General features: G+C 46.3%; 1 protein-coding gene across 3 annotated transcripts in view; it reads left to right on the forward strand.

Moving 5' to 3' along the window:
- CACNA1E (calcium voltage-gated channel subunit alpha1 E) overlaps positions 1 to 13,068 on the forward strand; it is a 326,283-nt gene that overhangs the window by 270,655 nt on the left and 42,560 nt on the right. For all 3 annotated transcript variants that reach the window (XM_061161261.1, XM_061161262.1, XM_061161263.1), the window contains 7 exons: positions 2,325 to 2,336; positions 4,097 to 4,193; positions 6,584 to 6,744; positions 7,475 to 7,612; positions 8,911 to 9,112; positions 10,158 to 10,322; positions 11,283 to 11,393. In XM_061161261.1, coding sequence (XP_061017244.1) covers positions 2,325 to 2,336; positions 4,097 to 4,193; positions 6,584 to 6,744; positions 7,475 to 7,612; positions 8,911 to 9,112; positions 10,158 to 10,322; positions 11,283 to 11,393 — 886 coding nt within the window. The remainder of the gene's footprint in view (positions 1 to 2,324; positions 2,337 to 4,096; positions 4,194 to 6,583; positions 6,745 to 7,474; positions 7,613 to 8,910; positions 9,113 to 10,157; positions 10,323 to 11,282; positions 11,394 to 13,068) is intronic.

The raw sequence follows: 13,068 nt of genomic DNA on the forward strand, positions 1-13,068 counted from the left end.
TGAGAGACCTGTGTGAAAGATGTGCACAGCAATGACTAATCTTCATTTTACTTTTGGCTTGTGTCTAATTACTATCCCTGGCTCCACTTTATGGGAGTCAGAATAGGACAAATAGTCCTCCAGCTAGGACTTGGGCAGTCACAGTCAGCTGTTAAGATCAGAGTGCACCGTCGAAGAATTCCACTTCCCGAAACAAGGGACAAACAAGCACACTGGTCAGAGAGCCCCTCTGTTCCATAGCACGATATTTTACTAAGGGCAGTATTAATTGTAGACAGCAAATTCTGCCCTTTATCTGAGTGTGTGAGAGGAACAAAAATTATTGAACCTTCCTTCATACGATGGGTATCTGTGAGAATGAACCCGTTTAGACTCTACGGGATCTAAAGTTCTTGAGGTTAAAGTCCTGAGCTAAGAGGAAGATGAAAGCCTGGACCACCTGCCCATCCATTGATCCCACTCTTCTCTCACTTCAGGGATATGGGAGATTCTCCTTTAGCTTTTCCTCAAGATGCATGCAGCCTAGCAAAGAGATGGTGACCCATGTTGTTGTTTTGGTAGAATTTTCAATCAAATGGTTCTGTTTTCCCCACAGCATTTAGCTTGCAGTTTTACCTTCATTTGCTTGCTTGTTTATTTGAGACTTGTCTTCCTTCCTAGACTAGGTGAACTCTAAGAAGGTAGGGACCTCATTTGTTTTGTTCACAACCATGTAGCCAGTACTTAGGATACTGCCAGATGTTTGTTAAGGACTCCATCAGTGCTGTCATATGAGTGGATAGAGGTATATTTGGCTGACCTACCACATGTCTAGTCTCATGCATGAGAAGACACTGTTACAACTCAGGAGAAGACATTACCTCTGCCTTCTGAGAATCTGGAGATTATCACGTGAGAGATTTAAGGTTTATAAGGCCTTGAGGTTTAATTCTCAAACAACCATTCATTTGACATTTACAGTGAAAAGTAATATACTTTCCAATATGGGGCCATTCCCTGAATAAAATCATCACTAGAAGTCTTTGCTTGTGGCATATGGTGGTGTAACATAGGTTTATGTTACATAAAAAAAAACTAAAGGTAGAAAAAGTACCCTTCAGAGCAAACTGTCAACCAAGAAGCAAAGGCTGAATTCTAGGCACTTCTCCATAGCAGCAGGCTTGTTCACCCATGGCGCTGGGGCTCACTCACTGAGATCTTATGCAAGGCACATCTTCCCCAGGCTGCAGTTTTGTTTGCAGTTAAGAGGATTTTAGGGATCTCTTCCAGCTCTAGAATTTGGTGAGCCATTTGACAGAGCCTGGAACTGAAACCTGCTGGCGCAGAAGCTAGTGGTGCAGAGCGAGAGCTCTGAACATCATGCAGACTTGGGTTCAAGTCCCAGCTCACCCTGCCAGTGCTGGGCACTCAACCTCTCAGCATCTCATCTGTGAAACAGAGACGATAATACCTTTGTGCTAAAGTGATTAGGATGTCCAAATAAAGAATTGCACTAAAAGTGCTTAACACTGAGTCTGGCCAAGAATAAATATTAAAGTTAGTCCTCATATCTCATATGTTTTATATTCATGCTCTCCATCTTTATTTGTGTCATTGTTAAACCCCACCCCTAGAGCAGGGTGATTTGTTTTCCAGCTGCACAGTGAATAGCTCACAAAGGACAGGTGGTCATTTAATTTATCAAAAAGCATCTCTGTGTGTGACATCAGGATGTTGATAGTACCTTCCCCTATAATTCAAGGTGGATTTGTGATGTGGCCCTCCTGTGCTTTTGAGAGATGTCACAGTAGCCTTCTCCTGGATATTGCCTGTCCCTCTCCAAATGAAATCCTTCATAAACATAAATATGCCATGATGCCTTGAAACACCTTTCCCAAGACATAGTTTCTGGCCCAGAGTAGGCATTTTTCCTCTGGTCTGATATCTTATACATTCACTGGAAATAGAGTTTGACTAAAGACTACTAAGGAAGAGGAAGTGAAAGCCTACATTTAGAAAACTTCAGTTCAGCAAGGCTCCATGGAGTAATGTACAACTTGGGGAATGCCATCTAGTTAGAGGCAGCGTCACTAATGCCTACAGAGGGCCTTGGCTTTCCCAGGGTAGAAAGGTGGGTATGGAGCCACGGTGAGCTGGCCCTTCCTTTCACAAAGCGTGTGGACTCTGCAAGTGCCAAGGCTGTAAGCGGGATCACCTGGGTCTGGACTTCTCCAATTTCCCATCACCCTAAATTCTCCTTTCTCCCTGAAGTTTACTGACTGTCTCCCTTCTCTCCATCCCCTCCCCTTTTTTTTTTAACTGCTTTCTGCTTGGATCCTCCATAGGAATGCTTTGGGGTAAATATTTTTTTCTTCAGTTTTCTTTGAAGTGAAAAAATACAGGGAGTGGGGTGGAGGAGGAAGAATGTGTGATTGGGAGGTAAGGAGCTGACTCACTGAGAAAGCAGTGGTGAGTTTATGTGAGTGGTGTGTTTTCATTGACATCTAAGAAAACCAAAACTAGGAGTCACCAAGCTCTCTTGGGAAATAACCATTCTTACTGGTTTGGATGTGTATTTGGGCTTATATGTTGCCTTCTTAGATAGGTAGATTGACCAACCTAACAAAGTAAAAGAGTTTATAAAATAAACAAAGTCTATAGATGCAAAAGGCCATTGATATCAATGTGATACTTTTGAGTTACCTACATTCAGATCTACAGTTGAGTAAAAGTGATTTATAGGTCATGGATTATAACCATTTAAGAGGGTCTCAAAATATACATTCTAGCCAGTCAGTATTCCATTAAATGTCTTCCTACGTTGCCTTGTATGAAGGAATAGATGGCCTTTGATCTTCCTGTTCAGGAGGATGGGTATGGCAGGGAAGACAGGGTGGAAAACAGGCAGAAGCCTTGGAGTTTCCATCCGACGTTCTAGATGGATCCCATTTCTTCTGCTTGTCGGTGTCATGGTAATCTGGGCCAGTGTGAGGGAAGAACCAGAGCCTGAGCTCACTATTTAGAGTCTCATTTCCTACCATCTGTGTATTTTACAAATTGCACTTGTTTGACTTGAATGCAAAGATCTCAGGGGATGAGTGGGGTGGAGAGAGAAATGCAGGTTGACTTATTCATTTCCTTCCTAAAAATAGACGTATTTTGTCTACTAGGAGCAAACATTTTTGAGAGGCTGAAGGGGGAGGGTTATTAGCTGTAAGGCAAGGATAAAGGTGGGTGGGGGCTGCAGTTTGGGCCTTCCCCAACTGTAGGCTGTCCACAGTTTGTGCTGGATGCAGAGGGCTTGAAATGGGAAGGACTGCAGGAAGAGCCAGCTGCACAGAGATAATGGGGGTGTGAGCCAAGGTCCTGGCTGGAAGCCTGCATGACATGCTGTCTCTGGAGCAGGCAGCCTGGCACAACAAGGGCATCATGTCCCCACCAGCCCTCCTCACCCTGCTCTCCCTGGAACTGTGCAGAGGTGACCAACCTAAAACCAAAAGAAAGGATTAGGTTGAGTCTTCTGATGAGACTTGCTCTCAACTGGGGCTCCCTATTCAATTCAACAAATATTAGGTTAGCCAAAAAAGTTTGTTCGGGTGTTTCCATTAAGATGTCATGGAAAAACCCAAATGAACTTTCTGGTCAACCCAATTGTATTAGAGAGCTTTCTGCTGAAGACTCCCGAGGCTAGGCACGGTGCCCATCCACAGTGGGTTATGGCCCTGTTACCTATTAGATGGATCATCCATTTCCATTTGGCCAGTGCGGTCGTGAGCAGTGTGGCTCTGGCTGTTGGGAGGGGGAGAAGTGTTGATTAACATGTGTGCATGGGTGCCTCTGTGGTGACCCCGTGTCTCCCTCCGCATGAGTATACATGGGTGTGTGGGTGTACATGCATGCATGGGTGTGCATGCCTATGAGTGTATACACCCTGGGGAGTGATTGGGAAGTTTTCCCAGAGCTTGTTTCTTGGGGGTCTCCCTGATGGAGTCTACTCTGACCCAATTTCTAGCCTCTTGCCCACTTCTCTCCCCTTTCACCCTGCTTTGTCAGTGCAGTAGTGTGACCATCTCTTTAATTCTTCCCTGTCCTGTGATTCCCCGGGGCTTCTCTGCAGAACCAATAAAGGCCGGGACATCAAGACCATCAAGTCCCTGAGGGTTCTCCGTGTCCTGAGGCCGCTGAAGACCATCAAGCGCCTGCCCAAGCTCAAGGTGACATTCTCCAGTTTTTTCCCTTCAGTTCCCCTTTGTCCATTTTTCCTCTCTAGCCACTATTGGCCTGCTTTTGGAGAATTATTTCTGGAAATATCCCTGTTGCTCACGTGAGGACTAGGATTCTTTTTGTCTGCTAAAAACCAAGGATCTTAGTCTCAAAGGAAAATAACCAACGTCCCAAGAACTCTCTAAGGAGGCTTTCACCCCTTGACTCCAAATCTAGGAGGTATTTTCTACCCACTGTGGCAAGTCATAGGAAGAACCAGCATGGCTTTGTCCTGGGGCCTCCTGTGTGGTTAAGGTGGGTCAGACACCAGAGTGGAAGCCACAAGAGCCCTGCGTGTCATGGTCTGTGTACTTGGTCGGACAAAGTAACCTGGGATGGTTTTTTTTCTCGTGATTCTAGAGAAAGAAAGGACCTTCTAACCTTGATGCTTCATATTTTTGAGGCATGAATAGGTCAATAACTTGCCCAAGGACAGTCATTTTCGGCACCAGCAGAGAAGAAATGAGGAAGTGAGCTTCCATAGCTAAGTTCTCCGTATTGCCAAGACCTGTGTCTGCATAGGTCTCAGTCTGGGTCGCACTGCCCGCTGACCTGCTGGCCTGTCCTGAGCTCCTTCCCTGAGGCTTTCCTGCCCTCATGTTGCTGGCATGTGGAACCCATCTCTCCCACACACATCCGTTGCTGTTACAGAAGCTAAAGCCCCGTGGGATAGAAGTTCTTCCTCCCTGAATTCCTGTGAATGAGAGCCAGTCAGCACTGGGCAGGGAACCGGGGACCCCCATGCTCCCCATCCCTCTGTCCCATTGAGTTTACATCACCTCTAATATTCCCCACCAGTCCCCCCACCACCACCACCCCAGCTGCTTCCCTTTCAGCCCTCTGGCTCTGTGGGGGGATGGTAAGACAACCAAGTTGATCAGAGGCTTAGGATCACAGGAGGGTCTCTTTTGAAAGACCCCTAACTGGCTGAGACATGGCTCCTCTCAGAGCCCAGGGCCCTTGCCACTTCAGTGGGTTCCTGAGGAGAGGTGCTCATGCCCCCCAGGAGGCGTCCTCCCTGCCTGCTCTCCTCCTCAAGTGCCCGGCCTCCCCTCCTGGATGAGGCATCTCCCATGGCGATGGGCCCAGCACAGGGCCTGGCCTTGCTCAGCGCCCGTGAACATTCATTCCTTTCTGCCGCACCCCCAGCAAAATATGGCCAGGAGCCCTGGGGCCTGACAACCACTGTCGTTAGCCACAGCCCAAGTCCACTGGTCTCATCTCCTCTGAGCTATGCTGGGGTCCAGAGAAGAGCTCAGACGGGCGGATGATATTGCTCATCAGGCTGGAGAAGGCGCCCCCAACCTTGGCTAATTCCAATTAATTAGGAAGGGCTGGCTCCTCGCTCTGCAGTTCCGTAACCTGAGGGAAATGTAGGTGGATCTGATAATTCCATGAGGCTGCTTGTCGCTCACATCCCCTGCAGTGCTGAACTAATTAAACCAGCAGTGTTCGCCCAGCACTGTGAAGAGGCAACCGCTCAAACGCAGCGCCACTGTGGGGCTAGACTCGCCAGTGCGCCAAACCTACAAACCTAGAAAACAACCCCAAAATGGTTTGAAATACGCTGAATTCCCATGTAGCTCTTCATGGCTTGAACTGAAGTGCAAGTTTCTGGTTCTGTCCTTCAGTCCTTCTGTCTCTAAGAGGGCAGCTCTCACCCCTTCCCACATGACCTGTTGAATCTTTATCCCCAGCACAGCTGGCTTTGAACTAGAGAACCTTTATGTGAAGTATGGAATGCAGTTGGGGGTAAATGTATGAACTTATTACAGAATATCATTAAAATGAACACAGATGATAGTTTATTATCACTCCCCGCTCCATTTAGAATGGCAAAGAGAAAATGATACATATTCAATATACAAATCAAATCTAAGAATGTGCCCCAAATAAATGAGGTTTATAGATAAGCTATTTAATGTATTTCAGAAAAGGGATCCTTGAAATCATTTAGCCTATTGAATGCCTAAAATGGGCTAAATGATTTCGAGGATCCCTTTTCTGCAATACATTTCTGTTTTACACTAAGTGAAGTGCACGTAATGGAATTCCACAGAGGACTCCCTCCACTGCCTGCTACCATCTGGTCTCTTCTGCTTCGGGTTTCCTTTCAGATTCACAGCATGTGTTCCCCTCCCAAGTGGTAGGTTCCTGTAGTCATGACCAGTTTAGAGGCCAGGTCTGAATCCTACGAGTGTCGCTTCTTAGTAGGGTGGTATCTTCCGGGGCACCTTCTCCGAGCACGAGTTGCTGGTTGTGTGGGTCCCATTCAGCTGTAGGCAGATCCACAGGCCATTCCAGTGACTCACACCCCAGGGCTCTTTTTGTCTGTTCTCAGGCTGTCTTCGACTGTGTGGTCACCTCCTTGAAAAACGTCTTCAACATACTCATTGTCTATAAGCTCTTCATGTTCATCTTTGCTGTCATCGCAGTTCAGCTTTTCAAGGGCAAGTTCTTCTACTGCACGGACAGTTCCAAGGACACAGAGAAGGAGTGCATGTAAGTGCCACCAGCACGTACCACTCACTCTTTGCTAAAATGTGTTTTGATAAGGTCCACTCCTCCCTTTATAGATAGGTCATTTCTTTCTCTCTTACTTAAATCCATTCCACTTTGCCGGGGAGAAAAGTCAAAATATGAAGTTGCTACATTTTGATTGAGTATGTATTTTGTGTCAGGCATGGACATTTCACATCAGGTTTAAATTTTAAATCTTTCTCATGACCTTCTGAGATAGGTCTTCTTTGCACATTATAGATGTGGAAGTTGAAGCACAGAAAGTTTAAGTTGCTCAAGATTACCCAGCAACTGGGCTTCCCTTGTGACTTAACTGGTAAAGAATCCACCTGCAATGCAGGAGACCTGGGTTTGATCCCTGGGTTGGGAAGATCCCCTAGAGAAGGGAAAGGCTACCCACTCCAGTATTCTGGCCTAGAGAATTCCATACAGTCCATGGGGTCACAAAGAGTCAGACATGACTGAGCCACTTTCACTTTCACTCAGCAACTAGTGAAAGAATTAAGATTTAATCTTCCATGTCTGCTGCTGGACACAAAATCTCATTTTTGTTCCATGATAATATGCTGTCATAATAAAATCCTTCCTTCCTTGCATTTGAATGCCAATAATTCAATGATTACTAGGGTTTGTTATTGTAGTCCCTAGAATTTCTTTGCTCTTCTGTGAGCTATAGTGACAAGGTTCTGGTTCATTTCTGCTCTGGTTTCAGAGGCAACTATGTAGATCATGAAAAAAACAAGATGGAGGTGAAAGGCCGAGAGTGGAAGCGCCATGAATTCCATTATGACAACATCATCTGGGCTCTGCTGACCCTCTTCACCGTCTCCACAGGGGAAGGGTGGCCTCAGTGAGTGATGGGATTGACTTGGCATGCTTGTCTGTAAGCTGGGCTGGGACCATGTGTTTGCCTTAAGAAGTTGATTTAAGATGAACAAGGCTAACCCTTTGGGGTTGTACCAAGGAAGGTAAGTGATCATGAGTAGGTGAGACAGGCAGGAGAGAGGAAGAATGAAAATCCTTCATATAGGAATCAAGCCGGATCTGATGAAGTCAGGGAAATATCTGGTGCCCTTCATGTTTTAGCTGATTATCGAGGAGTTGAGTGGAGCCATCTGACTCTTACAGAACAAATGAACTTTGAACAGCTCTCCACACCTTAGGAGAGTCCCTGAGGACTGTTTTAGACCCATTTATCATCCAGGTTGACCCTGGACATAAGAGAGGGTTGAGGGTTAAGGATGAGCTGGCAGAACCCAGGGACACTTTCTGTGATCATACCTTATATGGCAAAAGTAACAGAATGCAGTTTTTTTTATGCTGCTCATGGCGCTAGTGGTAAAGAACCCACCTGCCAATACAGGAGACATCAGAGACACTGGTTTGATCCCTGGGTTGGGAAGATCCTCTGGAAAAGGAAATGGCAACCCACTCCAGTATTCTTGCCTGGAGAATCCCATGGACAAAGGAGCCTGGCAATCATAGGGTCAAAGGACCCTGCAGTCATAGGGTCGCAAAGAGTCAGTCGAATATGACTGAAGTGACTTAGCACATAGCTGCAGGCTGATTTTTTTCAGAGACTTGGCAATTACCAAGACACCACTTTCTGGTGGCAGTGTACTCTTTTGGCAGCAAAATACCAAAGGGGAATTCAGGAGTCTCCTGGTATTTTATAACAACCTCACCTCTAACATAATGTCACTCTAGTGCTTAGGAGTTGGATCCATGGTGGCACAGGGGCTAGAGATAGCAGTGGCTTGGGGGTCACCAGATCTCCACCAGCTTGGTTGTGGAGCCCAAATTCATGGAGGATCCTTGAAGTTTTAAAGACTCAAATAAGAAAATGCAGGGGGCTTCCCTCGTGATCCAGTGGTTAAGACTTTTCCTTCCAGTGCAGCATGAGTGGGTTCAGTCCCTGGTTGGGGAATTAAGAACCCGCAAGTGTTGTGGCCAAAAAACCAAAACATAAAACATAAGCAGTATTGTAATGAATTCAATGAAGACTTTGAAAACGGTCCACATCAAAAAAAAAAAAAATTCTTTTAAGAGTATATATATAATAGGGGGGTACATCAGTTAACGAAGCCTTGAGTCAGAGCAGCTGCCAAGACCACCTCCACCATGCCTGCCTCCTCTTTCTGTCCCCAGAGTCTTGCAGCACTCGGTCGATGTAACAGAGGAAGACCGAGGCCCGAGCCGCAGCAACCGGATGGAAATGTCCATCTTTTACGTGGTCTACTTTGTGGTCTTCCCTTTCTTCTTTGTCAACATCTTTGTGGCTCTCATCATCATCACCTTCCAGGAGCAAGGGGACAAGATGATGGAGGAGTGCAGCCTGGAGAAGAACGAGGTGAAGCAAGGGGTCTGGAGCGTGGGGCAGCGGGGGATCCAGAAAGGACTGTCAGACCAGCAGTGTTAGGAGGAAGACAGAATGTTCTCCACTCTCTTATGAATTAGAGAATTGGGGGAAAATGTTTTAGTTGGTCATCAAAGAAACGTCTTTGGAGCATCTGCTGTGTTTAAAGCCCAAGAATAGGGCATAGGAATGGGCTTCCCTGTTGGCTCAGATGGTAAAGAATCTGCCTGCAGTGGGGGAGACCCGAGTTCAATCCCTGGGTTGGGAAGATACCCTGGAGGAGGGCATGGCAACCCACTCCAGTATTCTTGCCTGGAGAACCCCATGGACAGAGGAGCCTGGCAGGCTGTAGTCCATGGGGTTGCAAAGAGACATGACTAACACTTTCACTTTCATGAGGCACAGCGACCTGGAAGGGATCTGTGTAAGAGGCAGTCCTTACTTTTATGCAGCACGTAGTCTAGAGATTGGGGGTGAAAGACATGTGCCAGCATTATACCACTAAGACATCCGCTTCCCTGGCAGTGCCCCTCAATGCTGTGTATTTGCTATAAGGGTAGGGAACAAGCCTTACTTATTACTGCTTTTGTAGTAACAAGTGTGGTTCTGGCACATTGTCGAGTTCATTGTTTTTACCCTGGAACTGCACTAGAAATCATTAAGAATCTATAAGACAAAAGCAAAGAAAGTGCTGTGGGAATGCACAGGAAGATAGATTTTTGCTTCTGACTGCAGGCACGAGGAACAGCTTCCTGCCCAGTCATCTCAGCCACGTGCTGTGTAAGAGACACCACAATCGATGATAGCCATTAAGTCCTTCCTGCATGGGACAGACCCTTCTGCTTCTGTGTTTTCATTTAAGGTGACATCCCACCTGTAGCTTTGTCCAAATAATTTCTTTTGTACTTTCACCTCTGCTTGTCCAGTCCTGGCCTCTTCTCCTACACTGTCCTTTTCTCCTAAGCATCTAACAGAGAGCCCCCCAGGGTGCGAGGTTTGGGGGATCTGAGCCTGGCTAACCAGTGTGACCCTCCCGCAGAGAGCGTGCATCGACTTCGCCATCAGCGCCAAACCGCTCACCCGCTACATGCCCCAGAACAGGCACACCTTCCAGTACCGCGTCTGGCACTTCGTGGTGTCTCCATCCTTTGAGTACACCATCATGGCCATGATCGCCCTGAACACCGTCGTGCTGATGATGAAGGTGAGAGGGTGGTGGCCGGGAGGCGCTGGGGCGAGCTGAGCCTCGGCGACTGCCCCCTCACAGGGCACTTGCGTGTGTGCCCAAGACACTGAGAAAACCCTCCAGGGGGGTGAGGGGGAGGTAGGGAGGACGAATGGGGACTTGCTGATTAATGGGAACAGAGTTTCCATTTAGGAAGATGAAAAATTTGGAAGCTGGGTAATGGTGAGATTTGTACAACAGCATTAATGTGTTTAGTACCACTGAACTGTACAGTTAAATACGGCTAAAATAATGTGCTCTGTATGATGTGACTTTTGCCACATGGGAACTCTCTGGCAGTCCAGTGGTTCGGACTCCTCACTTCTGTCGCAGGGGGCACAGCTTCAATCCCTCCTCGGGGAACTGGGATGCCACCCACTATGTGCCATGGCCAAAAAAAATAAAGATAAAAGAAAAAGAAAAAAAACCGACTTACCGGTCTGTTGCCTCCTTACCTACTTTTCCATCGTGGAATCTCTCTTTGATCTTGTCTCCATCAGCAGCCCAGCCTCTAGGCCCTTGGGGTAAAAGGCAGTGAAATACATAGCAGCAGTCATGGAACTCTGAAAGCAAAGGTTGGTGATGGCAGTCAGATGCAGATGAGGGTGGCAGTGTCAGATGTGGGTGATTGTGGAGTTCTAAGAGTCAGAAGAGGTTTGATGTTGTTTAATACTAAATGGTAAAGTAATTAACTCTAGCAAATGTTTCTGCCCTTCTCTCCTTCAGTTTTAGGAAGACTGGCCATTTTGCTAATAAGATTTGTGTTCCTCTCTGTTTTGTTTTGCTACATAGGATGTGTACTTCTCCTGTCTAGCCCTAGATGACCATCTTTCCTTCTACATCATGCACCAGAATGTCCCCCTAGGGCAGGGATGCCAGATGGCCAACCTCTGTGACCTGGATATGCCTCTCACCTTTCCTGCTTTCTCTTCCTGGCAGTACTACTCCGCTCCCTGCACCTATGAGCTGGCCCTGAAGTACCTAAACATCGCCTTCACCATGGTGTTTTCCCTGGAATGTGTCCTGAAGATCATTGCGTTTGGCTTCTTGGTATGTCATGGGATTGATCCTGCCCTCATGCTTGTCTTCCCTTTTCGTTGGGTTCATTCCCAGCTTCTGTTGGAAGGGAGGGGTGGTCACTGCTATTCCAGAAATGGTTCACACACCCACCCACCTAACTGTGAGTTTGTTTGGACTGCTCAATAAACGGCCCTAGAGACAAGATGCTGTGTGAGGGTGTTAGGAGAAAAGGCAAAAGGAACCAGAGCCCTCAGATAGACCTCTGCTCTGTTCCTCTCAAATTCTATCAGTGGTCAAGGGGCCATGATCATTAGGTCTTACTGGAACTTAGCAAGGTTTACCTGTTGAGGAGCCAAGCAAGGATTGGACTAGTAAACCCGAGTACTTATTTACTGATGGAAGGTTTAAACTCTATAACTCCAATGGGAAGATATCTGGCCCTCTTATCTTCCAACATAGAAAATTATAGATTTTATTAATATCTAATTGTCCTCCTCCCTTTAGTTATGTGAAGAATAACTTTTGCCAACAAAAATAAATGTTTCGTACTAAAGCTTACAAAGACTAGTGACCTTTAAAATGTCTGTATGTGAGAGAGAGAGAGAGAGGTAGGCGTTCGGGAATTTGGGGAGCATTGGGATGAGTTTTTCTGGCAGGAGTCTTCCCTTTACTTTTTTTCAACTGCTAATTATAGTTTTCGCAGATTGTTGCATCTGCCATCAAGCACGTTAAGCAAGCCTAGCCCTTTGCTTCAGTGTCCTATAAAGAAGAGAGTTCTCTCTGCCACCCGCCCCCCGACCCTTGGCTCGATGTTTACAGTAAGATCAGTGGGATGCAGATAAACCCACCTGAAAGCTGTTTCACACTTATTTTGTGTATGAGCTACCATTTCAAATTATATGTGTATGTGGTGTCCCCTGCAAGAAGAGAAACTTAGCTTATTATCTGAATGTGGGTTTGACCACTGGCAGCTTGCGCAGACACTCTGACCTCGGCTTGGCGGTTGTCAGTATTGATGATGGGGGTTGCTTCTGGCTTCCTAATGGTTCTTTGCGAAGTCATTGATTTGATGGTGTAGGGAGGAGAGTTGAAGGGAACCCATGGCAGGCGGCTGTATTGTTGGTTGTTGGACTCCCTTTTGAGTCTTAGAGAAATCAAAAAGTAAACTGCCAGCCACAAAGATGCCTTTATAATACAGTCTAGCCCTGGGCAGGGGGAGCAAGGGGCGGGGGAAGCTTATACAACAACAGGACAAGTTTTCCTCCGCATCTTGATTACTTGCATGTTGGATTGATATTGTCTGTGCTTAAGCCCCCAATTATATGTCAAATTATAGGGAATACTGAATACCTACTTACAAGCTTAACTAGGTGATTCAGCCCCAAAGCCTGCCTCCTTCCCACCCTCACCCTCATATTTTCATTCAAGGTCTAGAAGCATTCTGAACACTATAAAAGGCACCACTAGCCCCAAATAAGTTTTCGTTGATATGGTACTGTAGGTTTTCAGAATTCCCTAATATATACTGTTTTGTCATATCTTTGCAATGACTCTGAAATAGGCATGGCAGAAACTAGCCTTCTTATTTTAAATGAGGAAATTGAAGTTCAGAAAAATTATGTTGCTTTTCGAAGGTTACAGACCAAAAGGCAGTAGGATTGGATAGTGGAATGGGAATAAAGAAGGAAGAAGAAGAAAGGAAGGG

The sequence above is a fragment of the Dama dama genome, chromosome 14 (genome assembly GCF_033118175.1).
Source record: "Dama dama isolate Ldn47 chromosome 14, ASM3311817v1, whole genome shotgun sequence".
Taxonomy (NCBI): domain Eukaryota; kingdom Metazoa; phylum Chordata; class Mammalia; order Artiodactyla; family Cervidae; genus Dama; species Dama dama.